Source organism: Lepidochelys olivacea (genome assembly GCF_965140295.1).
Source record: "Lepidochelys olivacea isolate rLepOli2 genome assembly, chromosome: 1".
NCBI lineage: Eukaryota > Metazoa > Chordata > Testudines > Cheloniidae > Lepidochelys > Lepidochelys olivacea.
The window spans coordinates 329,740,862-329,754,371 of record NC_140411.1 but is presented as its reverse complement, the minus strand read 5'-3'; the positions used below and the strand labels follow the sequence as shown (position 1 = coordinate 329,754,371).

Sequence of the window (13,510 nt, the reverse complement as noted above, 5' to 3'; positions counted from 1 at the left end):
TCAGATGCATAAAAGTGGAAAAGGCCGTGAGGATGTTTTTATACACACAAACCATGAAAAAAATGGGTGTTTAACTTCAAAAGGTTTTCTCCCCCCACCCCACTCTCCTGCTGGTAATAGCTTATCTAAAGTGATCACTCTCCTTACAATGTGTATGATAATCAAGGTGGGCCATTTCCAGCACAAATCCAGGATTTAACAAGAACATCTGAGGAACGGGGGGGCAGTAGGAAAAAACAAGGGGAAATAGGCTTGAATAGAGACTGGGAGTGGTTAAGTCATTATGCAAGGTTACCTAAGTTAATTGTATCCAATTTGCAAATTAATTCCAATTCAGCAGTTTCTCACTGGAGTCTGGTTTTGAAGTTTGTTGTAAATATCAACTTTCATGTCTGTAATCGCGTGACCAGAGAGATGGAAGTGTTCTCCAACTGGTTTATGAATGTTATAATTCTTGACATCTGATTTGTGTCCATTTATTCTTTTACGGAGAGACTGTCCAGTTTGACCAATGTACATGGCAGAGGGGCATTGCTGGAACATGATGGCATATCACATTGGTAGATGTGCAGGTGAACAAGCCTCTGATAGGGTGGCTGATGTTATTAGGCCCTGTGATGGTGTCCCCTGAATAGATATGTGGGCACAGTTGGCAACAGGCTTTGTTGCAAGGATAGGTTCCTGGGTTAGTGGTTCTGTTGTGTGGTATGTAGTTGCTGGTGAGTATTTGCTTCAGGTTGGGGGGCTGTCTGTAGGCAAGGACTGGCCTGTCTCCCAAGATTTGTGAGAGTGATGGGTTGTCCTTCAGGATAGGTTGTAGATCCTTGATAATGAGTTGGAGAGGTTTTAGTTGGGGGCTGAAGGTGACGGCTAGTGGCGTTCTGTTATTTTCTTTGTTGGGTCTGTCCTGTAGTAGGTGACTTCTGGGTACTCTTCTGGCTCTATCAATCTGTTTCTTCACTTCCACAGGTGGTTATTGTAGTTGTAAGAATGCTTGATAGAGATCTTGTAGGTGTTTGTCTCTGTCAGAGGGGTTGGAGCAAATGCGGTTGTATTGTAGAGCTTAGCTGTAGACAATGGACTGTGCGGTGTGATCTGGGTGAAAGCTGGAGGCATGTAGGTAGGAATAGCGGTCAGTAGGTTTCCAGTATAGGGTGGTGTTTATGTGACCATCGCTTATTAGCACCATAGTGTCCAGGAAGTGGATCTTTTGTGTGGACTGGTCCAGGCTGAGGTTGCTGGTGGGATGGAAATTGTTGAAATCATGGTGGAATTCCTCAAGGGCTTCTTTTCCATGGGTCCAGATGAGGAAGATGTCATCAATATAGCGCAAGTAGAGTAGGGGTATTAGGGGACGAAAGCTGAAGAAGCGTTGTTCTAAGTCAGCCATAAAAATGTTGGCATACTGTGGGGCCATGCGGGGACCCATAGCAGTGCTGATGATTTGAAGGTATACATTGTCTCCCAATCTGAAATAGTTATGAGTGAGGACAAAGTCAAAGTTCAGCCACCAGGTTTGCCGTGACATTATTGGGGATAGTGTTCCTGATGGCTTGTAGTCCATCTTTGTGTGGAACGTTGGTGTAGAGGGCTTCTACATCCATAGTGGCCAGGATGGTATTTTCAGGAAGATCACCGATGGATTGTAGTTTCCTCACAAAGTCAGCGGTGTCTTGAAGATAGGTGGGAGTGCTGGTAGAGTATGGCCTGAGGAGGGAGTCTACATAACCAGACAATCCTGCTGTCAGGGTGCCAATGCTTGAGATGATGGGCGCCCAGGATTTCCAGGTTTATGGATCTTGGGTAGTAGATAGACTATCCCAGGTCGGCGTTCCAGGGGTGTGTCTGTGTGGATTTGATCTTGTGCTTTTTCAGGGAGTTTCTTGAGCGAATTCTGTAGTTTCTTTTGGTAACCCTCAGTGGGATCAGACTCTGAAGTCTGCTGCGACCACATATTTTAAAACTGTACCAAAACTAGAGAAATTTATATTAAAAGCTATGCACAGATAAAGACCCACAAAATATAGAAGTTGCTACTGTACTACGATTGACTGTAGGTGAAGCAATTGGCACTGTTAATGGGAAGTGTGGGGAACCTTCATAATAATCAGACCCTGTTTTCACTTGCTTATAACTTTGACAAACTAACCATTTAGGCTGAAATTTTCCATGCCAGGTGTCTGTCTCAGGCTGATGATTTTTTTTTTTTAAAATTTAAGTCAAAATGGTTCCGCTGATTCCGAGAACAAAGCCAGGGGAAAACACATTGGTATTTACTTATTATTATTAGGGCTGTTGATTAATTGCAGTTAACTCACACGATTAACTCAAAAAATCGAATTGCAATTAAGATTAAATCGCAGTCTTAATTGCACTGTTAAACAATGGAATACCAATTGAAATTTATTAAGTACTTTGAATTTTTCTCTACATTTTCATATATATTGTATTTCGGTGTTGTAATTGAAATCAAAGGGTATATTATTTTTGCTTATAAATATTTGCACTGTAAAAATGATAATAGTATTTTTCAATTCCCCTCATACAAGTACTGTAGTGTAATCTGTCATAAAAGTGCAACTGACAAATGTAGATTGTTACATAACTGCACTCAAACACAATGTAAAACTTTAGAGCCTACAAGTCCACTCAGTCCTACTTCTTGTTCAGCCAATCGCTAAGACAAACAAGTTTGTTTATATTTACAAGAGATAATGCTGCCCTCCTTATTTACAATGTCAATGTCACACCCCCCCCAGACGTTCTTGTTAAACCCTGGATTTGTGCTGGAGATGGCCCACCTTGATTATCATACACATTGTAAGGAGAGTGTGATCACTTTAGATAAGCTATTACCAGCAGGAGAGTGGCCGGGGGGGTGGGGGAGGAGGAAAACCTTTTGTAGTGGTAAACACCCATTTTTTCCATGGTTTGTGTGTATAAAAAGATCTTCTGTACTTTCCACAGTATGCATCCGATGAAGTGAGTTGTAGCTCATGAAAGCTTATGCTCAAATAAATTGGTTAGTCTCTAAGGTGCCACAAGTACCCCTTTTCTTTTTACCAGAAAGTGAGAACAGGCATTTGCATGTTACTTTTATAGCTGGTATTGGAAGGTATTTACAAGCCAGATATGCTAAACATTCGTATGCTCCTTCATGTTTCAGCCACCATTCCAGAGGACATGCTTCCATGCTGATGATGCTCGTTAAAAAAATAATGCATTAATTATATTTGTGACTAACCTCCTTGGGAGAGATTGTATGTCCCCTGCTCTGTTTTAGCCGCATTCTGCCATATATTTCATGTTATAGCAGTCTTGGATGATGACCCAGAACATGTTGTTCATTTAAAGAACACTTTCACTGCAGATTTCACAAAACAAAGAATGTACCAATGTGAGATTTCTAAAGAAAGCTACAGCACTCTACCCAAGGTTTAAGAATTTGAAATGCCTTCCAAAATCTGAGAGGAACAAGGTGTGGAGCATGCTTTCAGATGTCTTAAAAGAGCAACACTCTGATGCACAAACTACAGAACCTGAACCACCAAAAAAGAAAATCAACCTTCTGCTGGTGGCATCTGACTCAGATAATGAAAATGAACATGCATCGATCTGTACTGCTTTGGATTATCATCAAACAGAACCGGTCATCAGCACGGGCACATGTTCCCTGGAATGGTGGTTGAAGCATGAAGGGACATATGAATCTTTAGTGCATCTAGTGCATAAATATCTTGTGATGCTGACTACAATGGTGCCATGAGAATGCCTGTTCTCACTTTCAGGTGACATTGTAAACAAGAAGCCAACAACATTATCTCCTACAAATGTAAACGAACTTGTTTGTCTGAGCAATTGGCTGAACAAGAAGTAGGACAGAACTTGCAGGCTCTAAAATTTTACATTGTTTTATTTTTGAATGCAGGTTTTGTTGTACGTAATTCTACATTTGTAAGTTCAACTTTCATGATAAAGAGATTGCACTACAGTACTTGTATGAGGTGAATTGAAAAATACTCTCTCTTTTGCTCTTTTACAGTGAAAATACTTGTAATCAAAAATATAAAGTGAGCACTGTACACTTTGTATTCTGTGTTGTAACTGAAATCAATATATTTGAAAATGTAGAAAACATCCAAAAATATTTAAATGAATAGTATTCTATCATTGTTTAACCGTGCAATTAATCATAATTTTTTAAATTGCTTGACAGCCCTAATCATCATCATTATTGTTACTGAGCTGCGAAAAATGTTTCTCTGCAGTCTGGACCTTGACCATATCTTGACCAAGAAATTTGGACCTTGACAAAAAATAATTGACTACCCCTGATCTAAAGGTTCCAACCCTACAGTTGACTCATGTAGGTGTCAATATGATGTCACATGCAGGAATTTGTTTTTTCAGTTTGGTTTTTTTTTTTTTTCCCTTTTTAAAAAAACCTAAAAATTACACACAAAGGTTAGGAAATGCCAGAATTCAGGTTTCCCAGGCAACCTTAATTCAGTCCCCTTGTGTGTTCTTTAATTACATTATCAGGGCTGGCTTTAGGCCGATTCCCCCAAATCGGGCCCCTGTTAAGTTTTACTCACCTGGTGGCGCTCTGGATCTTTGGCAGCATGCAGTATTCAAGGTATGGGCATACTATATGGATTTATATGGTAGCATTATGATATTTTCTGTCTTATTATCTATCCCTTTCCAAATGGTTCCTAACATTGTTCGCTTTTTTGACCGCTGCTGTACACTGAGCAGATGTCTTCAGAGAACTATCCATGATGACTCCAAGTTCTCTCTCAAGTGGTAACAGCTAAATTAAAACTCCATCGTTTTGTATGTACAGTTGGGATTAAGTTTTCCAATGTGCAATACTTTGCACTTAATGAATTTCATCTGCCATTTTGTTGCCTAATCACCCAGTTGTGAGAGATCCCTTTGTAACTTAGTCAGTTTTGGACTTAACTATAAGTAATTGTGTATCATCTGCAAATTTTTCCACCTCATTGTTCACCTCTTTTTCCAGATCATTTATGAAAAATTAAACTGCACAGGTCCCAGTACATATCTTTGGGGATCCCTGCTATTTACTTTTCTCCATTGTGAAAACTGACAATTTATTCCTACCCTTTGTTTCCCCATCTTTTAACCAGTTACTAATCCATGCGAGGACCTTTCTCTCTTCTGCCATGACTCCTTACTTTGCTTAAGAACCTTTGGTATAAGACCTTGTCAAAGGCTTTCTGAAAGTCCAAGTACACTATTTCAACTGGATCACCCTTGACCACATGCTTGTTAACACACTTGGACAATTCTAATCTATTGGTGAGGCATGGTTTCCCCTCTACAAAAGCCATGTTGAATTTTGATTCAACCTATTGTGTTCATCCTATGTATCTGATAATTCTATTCTTTACTAGAGTTTCAACCAATTTGCCTTGTACTGAAGTTAGGCTTACTGGCCTGTAACTGCCAGGATTGCCTCTGGAACACTTTTTTTTTTTAAATCACCACATTAGCTATCCACCAATCATCTGATACAGAAGCTGATTTAAGCAACAGTTTACATACCACAGTTAGTTGTGCAATTTCATATCCGAGTTCTTTCAGAACTCTTGGGTAAATACCATCTGGTTCTGGGATCTTATTACTGTTTCATTTTGTTCCAAAACATCCTCTACTGACACCTCAATTTGGGACAGTTCCTTAGATCTGTCACCTAAAAAGACTTGCTCAGATACGCAAATCTCCCTCACATCATCTATAGAATTTACTTAGCTTCTCTGCAATGGATTTTTCTTCCATGAATGCTCCTTTAGCATCTTGAGCACCCAGTGGCACCACTGATTGCTTGTCAGTCTTCCTGCTTCTGATGTATTTTTAAAAACATTGCTGTTAGTTTTTGTGCCTTTTGCTATTTGCTCTTCAAAATTCTTTTTTGGCCTGCCTAATTATACTTTTACACTTGACTAGCCAGAGTTTATGCTTCTTTCTATTTTCCTCACTAGGATTTGACTTCCAATTTTTAAAAGGATGCCTTTTTACCTCTGTCTCTTTTACTCTGTTTAAACATAATGGCACTTTTTTGGTCCTTTTTTTTATTTGGGGTATACATTTAGTTTGAGCCACTATTATGGTGTTTTTAAATAGTTTCCACGTAGCTTGCAGACATTTCACTCTTGCGACTGTTCCTTTTAATTTCTGTTTAACTAGCTTCCTCAATTTTGTTCTCCTTTTTTAAGTTAAATGCTACTACAGAGGGTTTCTTTGGTATTTCCCCCCCATAGGATGTTAAATTTAATTACATTATGGTTGCTATTACTGAGCAGATCAGCTATATTCCCCTCTTCGGCCACATCCTGTGATGCACTTAGAATTAAACCAAGAACTGCCCCTCCCTTTGTGGGTTCCAGGACTAGCTGCTCCAAGAAGCAGCCTTTAATGGTATTTAGAAATTTTAACTCTGCATCCCTTCCTGAGGTGACGTATACCTGGTCAATATGGGGCTGGCTGAAATCCCACATTGTTATTGGGTTTTTTGTTTTTGTAGCCTCTTTAATCTCCCTGACCATTTCACAATCACCATCGCCATTCTGGTCAGTAGTATATTCCTGCTGCTATATTCTTATTATTCAAGCATGGAATTTCTATCCACAGAGATTCTATGGTACAGTTTGATTCATTTAAGATTTTTATTGTATTTGACTATATACTTTCTTTTAAATGCCACACCCATGAACACAACCTACTCTGTCATTCCTATATATTTCGTATTACTATGTCCATTGATTATTATCATTCCACCAAGTTTCAGTGATACCTATTATATCAAAATTCTCATTTAATATCAGGCAATCAAGTTCACCCATCTTAGTATTTAGACTTCTAGCACTTGTACGCAAACACTTATAAAATGAGTATTTAGTAAGTATTTAGTTGTGACGTAACTGAATGGGGCTGTTTTTTGTTCAACTGTTTCTCTTCAGTTCCTACCTGTACATCAACTTCTATCCTATCTTCTTTACTAATATACAGAGTCCCCCCTTCAGCAAATTCATCCCTATAAGATGTTTCCACCCAAACTGCATGCTCTTCCACATCTGTTGGCTTTCCCCCAGCCCTTAGTTTAAAATCTTCTCCGCAACCTTTAATTTTACATGTCAGTAATCTGATTCTGTTTTGGTTTAGGTGGAGCCCATCCTTTCTGTATAGGCTCCTCCTTTCCCAAAAGTTTCCCCAGTTCCTAATAAGCCTAAATTCCTCCTCCCAATACCATTGTCTCATCCATGCATTGAGACCCACACACAGGGTCAGTCAGACAGGCAGAACTGCAGGAACTGGAAGCATTTCATAGGATGCTACCATGGAGGACCTGGATTTTAATCTCTTACCTAACAGCCTAAATTTGGCCTCCGGGCCCCATGTCATTGTTACCTACATGTACCATGACCACGGGCTCTTCCTCAGCACTGCACATAAGATAATGTATGTATATAACTAATGCTGCAGTAACTACCGTAGCATAATTACTTGAGGTTTATAAGTATTAATTTGGTAATAATTGTACTTTGGGCTTATAAACAGAAACCAACCTTCAAGTTATCATCTATCTAGTTATTAAGGGGAAACCAGTTCCCAATTATCAAAACTCCAGTGGAATCCCTAGCTTCATTATACCTAAGGTTGCAGGAGACTGTGTCAAGTTTGGGAACTAAAGCTTTGGAACTATTTAAAAACTAGTATTCTATATAGCACCAATGACTTCACTAGCTCCTATTACTTGCTCTGCAGGGGAAACGGCCAGTGGATCTGCATAAAGACATTCCCAATAGCTAAGCCCCAATCCATGCTTGTCCCCCAAAATCGCACTGCACAGCAGCCCCCCACAGAACTAAATTCAGTGGCATGAATGGGTGTGGCTCCTATTTACAAGCTCCTCACCTCCTGCCCCCAGTACAATGGAACCACAATATTAAGCTGCTAATGAGGCCTTCCACAAATACGGATTAAGAGACAGGATCTAGATTCCCAGCATGAACAGGTTGGAGACAATTTATTGAAAATGTTCACTCAAAAATTGTATTATTAATTGTAAATACAGATCATACTGGATATACAAAATAAGATATATTATTAAATATCAGGTAATTACAATTGTTGCCCCCTTTTACCCAAGCAGTTAGCCATTAGTCAGAATCTTGTGGGCTGTTTCCACTAGGAGGAGAAATTAATGAAACGTCAAATATTTCCTTGACACAATCCTGTTTATTTACAAAGAATGTAGATAAAGTCCTGTTTCCCTGAACATAGTTGGAAACACACACACGATACAGTTTCCTTGTTCAATATTCTTACTTTTTCCAGCCACTACTCTACCCCAAAATCTCTGTCTTGTAGCTTTCTCTCAGGGTCAGGCTACAAGTGTTTCTCTGAGGGCTTGTCTTTACTGTAACCGTAGCTTAAGTTAGTACACTCAAGGTAGACTAAGTCTACACTAGACATCTTACTGTGGCACAGCTGTACCACTGCAGATGCACTGCTGTAAGGACTCCTGTGTAGCCACTCTACGGCAATTGACATAATTAAACCACCCCCAATGAGCAGTGGTAGCTATGTTGGCAGGAGAGCATCTCCTGCCAACATAGCACTGTCCACACAAGCACTTCTGTCAATATAACTTATGTCAGTCAGGGGTGTGTTATTTTTCACACCCCTGACCAACAAAAGTTTTACAGACAAAGTTGATAGTGATTATTTCACTCGAAACAGCCTAGCATGAGTGAGAGCAACTGCACATCGAAACAACACTGGATTTACACAGATTTCAGAGTAGCAGCCGTGTTAGTCTGTATTCGCAAAAAGAAAAGGAGGACTTGTGGCACCTTAGAGACTAACCGATTTATTAGAGCATAAGCTTTCGTGAGCTACAGCTCACTTCCTCAGATGCATATCGTGGAAACTGCAGCAGGCTTTATATATACACAGAGAATATGAAACAATACCTATTCCCACCCCACTGTCCTGCTGGTAATAGCTTATCTAAAGTGATTTCCAGCACAAATCCAGGTTTTCTCACCCTCCACCCCCCCACACAAATTCACTCTCCTGCTGGTGATAGCCCATCCAAAGTGACAACTCTTTACACAATGTGCATGACAATCAAGCTGGGCTATTTCCTGCATAAATCCAGGTTCTCACATCCCCCCCACCCCCATACACACACAAACTCACTCTCCTGCTGGTAATAGCTCATCCAAACTGACCACTCTTCAAGTTAAAATCCAAGTTAAACCAGAACATCTGGGGGGGGGTAGGAAAAAACAAGAGTGATTTGATTAGCAATGCAGAGTGCTTGGATTAATTGCTGATGGGTTGTAACATGAGCTGCTGTATGTACCAGAAAAAAGATAACAAAATCTTAAATAATGTGTTCTTTTAAGGACACTGATGTAAAGAGGAAAGATTCAGCTACTGTTGTACAAAACTAAATCACTTAAAATGCCGCCCAGAAGTTCCTAATGCAAGTGCCGACTACTAAGTTCAGGAGTTACTTACATCAGTCTACTCCCAGAGGCTTCAGGACACCTCCACGCACTTGTCTACACTCTGAGCTTCTAAAGACAAAGTAATCTTCATTCTAAATACTAAGTGTCATTATTATATCTCAAGCAGCACCCTCTATTCACTTTTTTTCTTATTGGGGCCATACAGTATCCTTTATTTCCTCTTAGATATAAAAACTATAAATATAAAAATGACCCAAAAGGCTTGAGAAGCTCAAAGGTTCCTGCCAAGTTGGTTTGGGCTCTATAGCATTTCACAGTCCCTTAATCATAGCAACAATACCTGGACATATAGCAAGTGACCCTGGCTTCAGTTACTGATGGGCTCTAAGATACCATATGATCATCAGACAAGTAATTTACATTGCAGTAATGTCTAGATGCCCCAGTCAGTGATTGGTTACTCAATGTTTGTTGCTAGGCACTGTATACAGATATGCAATAAATAAATAAATAAAATAAATGTGAAAAGAACATTAAGATTGCAAAGTCAAGCACTCAAAGGTTAGGAAATACAAAACTTAAGGGTGCCTGTCCATATCCATCATGATTAAGGGTACATATTATTCACGGGTATTTTTAGTAAGAGTCATGGACAGGTCACGGGCAGTAAACAAAAATTCACGACCTGTGACCTGTCCATGACTTTTACTATATACCACTGAATAAATCTTGGGGGGAGGGAGGGGTGGCCCAGGGTGCCGCAGGTACTTGGGGGATGGCCTGGGGGGGCACTGTAGGTGCTCAGGGGGAGGCGAGCAGTGGCATGCAGCCCAGGACCCCCGCTGGTGCTGGGAGTGTGGGTTGGCAGGCTCCCTACCTGGCTCTGCACCTCCCCAGAAGCAGCAACACCCCCTCCCTCAGCTCCTAGGCAGAGGTGCGGCCAGCAGCTCAGTGCACTGCCTTCGCCCTGAGTGCTGGGTACCACAGCCAATGGGAGCTGCGGGGGTGGTGCCTGCAGTCAGAGGCAGTGTGCAGAGCTGCCTGGGCACGCCTCCAGAGCGGAGGGAGAGGGATGTCACCACTTCTGGGGAGCCCCCCCGAGGTAAGGGTTCTGGGCAGCACTTACCCCCTCCTGTGCCCCAACCCCCAGCCTTGAGCCCCCTCCCACACCCAAACTCTTGCTGCTGCTGAGGGAGGGGGGCATGGTGGCCCAAGACTGACCCAGCAGTGGCTGGCTCAGGGACTGCCTGAAATGCTCAGGCAACCTCTGGGCCAACCGCACCAGCTGCTGCAGAAGTCACGGAGGTCCCGGAAAGTCATGGAATCCATGACCTCCATGACAAACTTGCAGCCTTAATCATGATACAAAACTTTAATTACAAGATCGCATACTAATTTTTCCACAGGATCCTACCTTATTCAGTGCATGGATACTTATTCATTACTTACTGTGACCTTAGACCATACGCCATCCAAACCCTACACTGAATACAGAAATAATAATTTCCTTCTGGGCATTCCTATGGTGCTTTCACCATAGTATCCAAGTACTTCACAAACAAATTCATTAATGTTCACAATACCCCTGTAAGAATAGGTGGCATTTTTATCCCCGTTTTACAGATGTGGAGCTGATTAAAGCCCAAATTGTCAAAAATGTCCACTAATTTTGGGTGTCCAACTCAAGTCACCTAGGACCTCATTTTTCAGAGTACCTAGCACTTTAAAGAGTAGCTCCAGTTGACTTCCATTGCAGTTGTGAGTGCTCAGCACTTCCACAAATCAGAAGAACATACAATTAGTGGCCATCACTGAAAGTACTGGTTTAAGCAACTTGCCTAGCATCTCACAGGAACTCTGATGCAGAGGAAGAAATAGAATCCATTTTCCAGCCTGACATTCAACTTCCCTAAACAAAAGGATCCTTTCTCTTTCTGTAATCCCCTCCTTAACCAATTACACACCTTCCAAATTCCTCAACAAATGAGACCATGATGCTATGGACAACAGCTTCATTCACTACACAGTCCTGATTTCTAGCTCTTCACAGTAGACAAAAGCACATACAATTTCCACTTTCCTAACTGAAGCTCCTCAGTCCAGGTGGGGACTGTGTGCTCAATTTTATTTTGGTCCCCCAGAAGGAGCTCCTGCAACTGAGGCCAAAATTACCTCACTCACTATAAATTTGAAAGATGGCAACTAAGTGTCATACAGACATTGGAGGTGGGCAAGGGGAATTCAAAAATCAAAAGAAATAATATTTTGTTTCTTGATCTACTTTTATCATGATTTTTGAGGGTCACTCATGATTTTTGCACTTTTGCAGTTAGCAATATTATACGTGGCCTGATTCAATTTTTCAAAATCTGTTCAGCAGAACAAAAACTGAAGCCCACCTTAAACTCAGAACATTGTTTTCATGGTCTTTTGTGTGTTTCTATATGTATCAGATATGGCAGTTTCCTGCTTATCCTTGGAAGACTTTACTGAATTAAGTTTAAGTATCTTGGTGGGCCATGAGGGGGAATGCAGGTGCAGTTGCCCTGCACTGTGGCACTAAAGAGCACCATAGCAAGAAATATTTGAACAGGCACTAAGGACGTTATGGTTTTATTTTGCATTATTGGCAGGCGTGCACGGTTATAGTTTTCCTTACAGTGTCCTAAACATAAAAAAACTGGACAAGTCTTCATTAGTGTGCTCCCTGCCTCCATTTTTAACTGTTTGATGCTAGAAATCAGGATTTCTCAGACATTGAATATTGTGACTTCAACTTTAAATGATAATACATCACAGTATTGTGTACATCTGAGTTTTGTTTTAATTACCTCAGTGCAGTTGGTTCTGGCATGTACATTTAAGCACAAGTTTGCATTCCAGCCTCATTTGTCAGACTATACTCACAGTATCTCAAAACATAATAAAAGTTATTCTATACAACTCTAGTACTGCTAAGCTATAAGGCTATTACAGTGCCTAGAAACTGGGAGTAGTGGCGAAAAGCAATTTAAAGGAGCCTACTGATCCCATATTCATTCTGTTTTGCCATGGCTGTAGTTGTAGGGAAGCTCATATGCTGCAGAGCAGAAAAAAAAAAAACCTAGTGACAGAGTGAGGCATCTGATAAAAAGAAAAAGATGCAAGAGAGGGAAAAGAAGAGATAGAAATAAAAGAAATATTAAAATACTTACTAATACTTTTAAAGCTTGGCCAGTGAAGAGAACAACCACGAAGATTCAAACGTACCACATAAGGACGCCATTTCTTCAGAATATTTATTACTGTTTTGTCCTGCATCTTGTGCTTTACTGAAGAAAAATCAATCTAAAGAAATTCAACAATTCAGATATCAGGTATCAAAGTTGTTATACAAACAAAATAGACAAAATTATTAAAAAGTACTAAGTGTTAGAAATTTGCTGTACAATCTAAGACTTTGACTATGCAAATGCTGAAACACATTCTCATCTTTACATACAAACTGTACTAGACTACTTAGTAAGAATACTCACATGCATGAAGTTAAATATGCACATAAGTGTTTGCAGGATTGAGGCCTAAACTTTATTATGCACAGGCTGGCATACTAACCAATCCACAGGGAGGAAACATACATAAGTGACCAACAAAGAAAAAAAAAAAAAAAAAACACCACACAGTATTGGCTTTTTCCATTTTTGATTTTTCCTTTATGTTGTCTAAAGACCTAAATTATTGTAAAGGATTTTTAAGATTATTTTTAACCTTAGATATATCAGGAATATAAAGTTTTGTCTTCCCTCTTTTGCTGAATGATTACAGACCTGGACCCAAGTTAAGCTAAAGAACTAGGCATGGATGAATCTTTAAACTTCCTTCCCTCCCATTCCCTGCAGAGTTAAAACTCTGAGTTAAATATGTGTTAACAAAAAGAAGAAAAAAAAAGTTTCAAAAACAGTCTAAGAAGTTTTCTAGCAAACATGGGAAAGTCAAGACCTGATCTCTAACAACAACAACAAAAC

The 13,510-nt window shown here is 40.2% G+C and overlaps 1 protein-coding gene across 4 annotated transcripts in view; it reads right to left on the bottom strand.

Moving 5' to 3' along the window:
- Positions 1-13,510, bottom strand: part of FBXL13 (F-box and leucine rich repeat protein 13) — a 197,825-nt gene that overhangs the window by 117,452 nt on the left and 66,863 nt on the right. For all 4 annotated transcript variants that reach the window (XM_084630203.1, XM_084630205.1, XM_084630204.1 and 1 more), the window contains one exon: positions 12,701-12,833. In XM_084630203.1, coding sequence (XP_084486329.1) covers positions 12,701-12,833 — 133 coding nt within the window. The remainder of the gene's footprint in view (positions 1-12,700; positions 12,834-13,510) is intronic.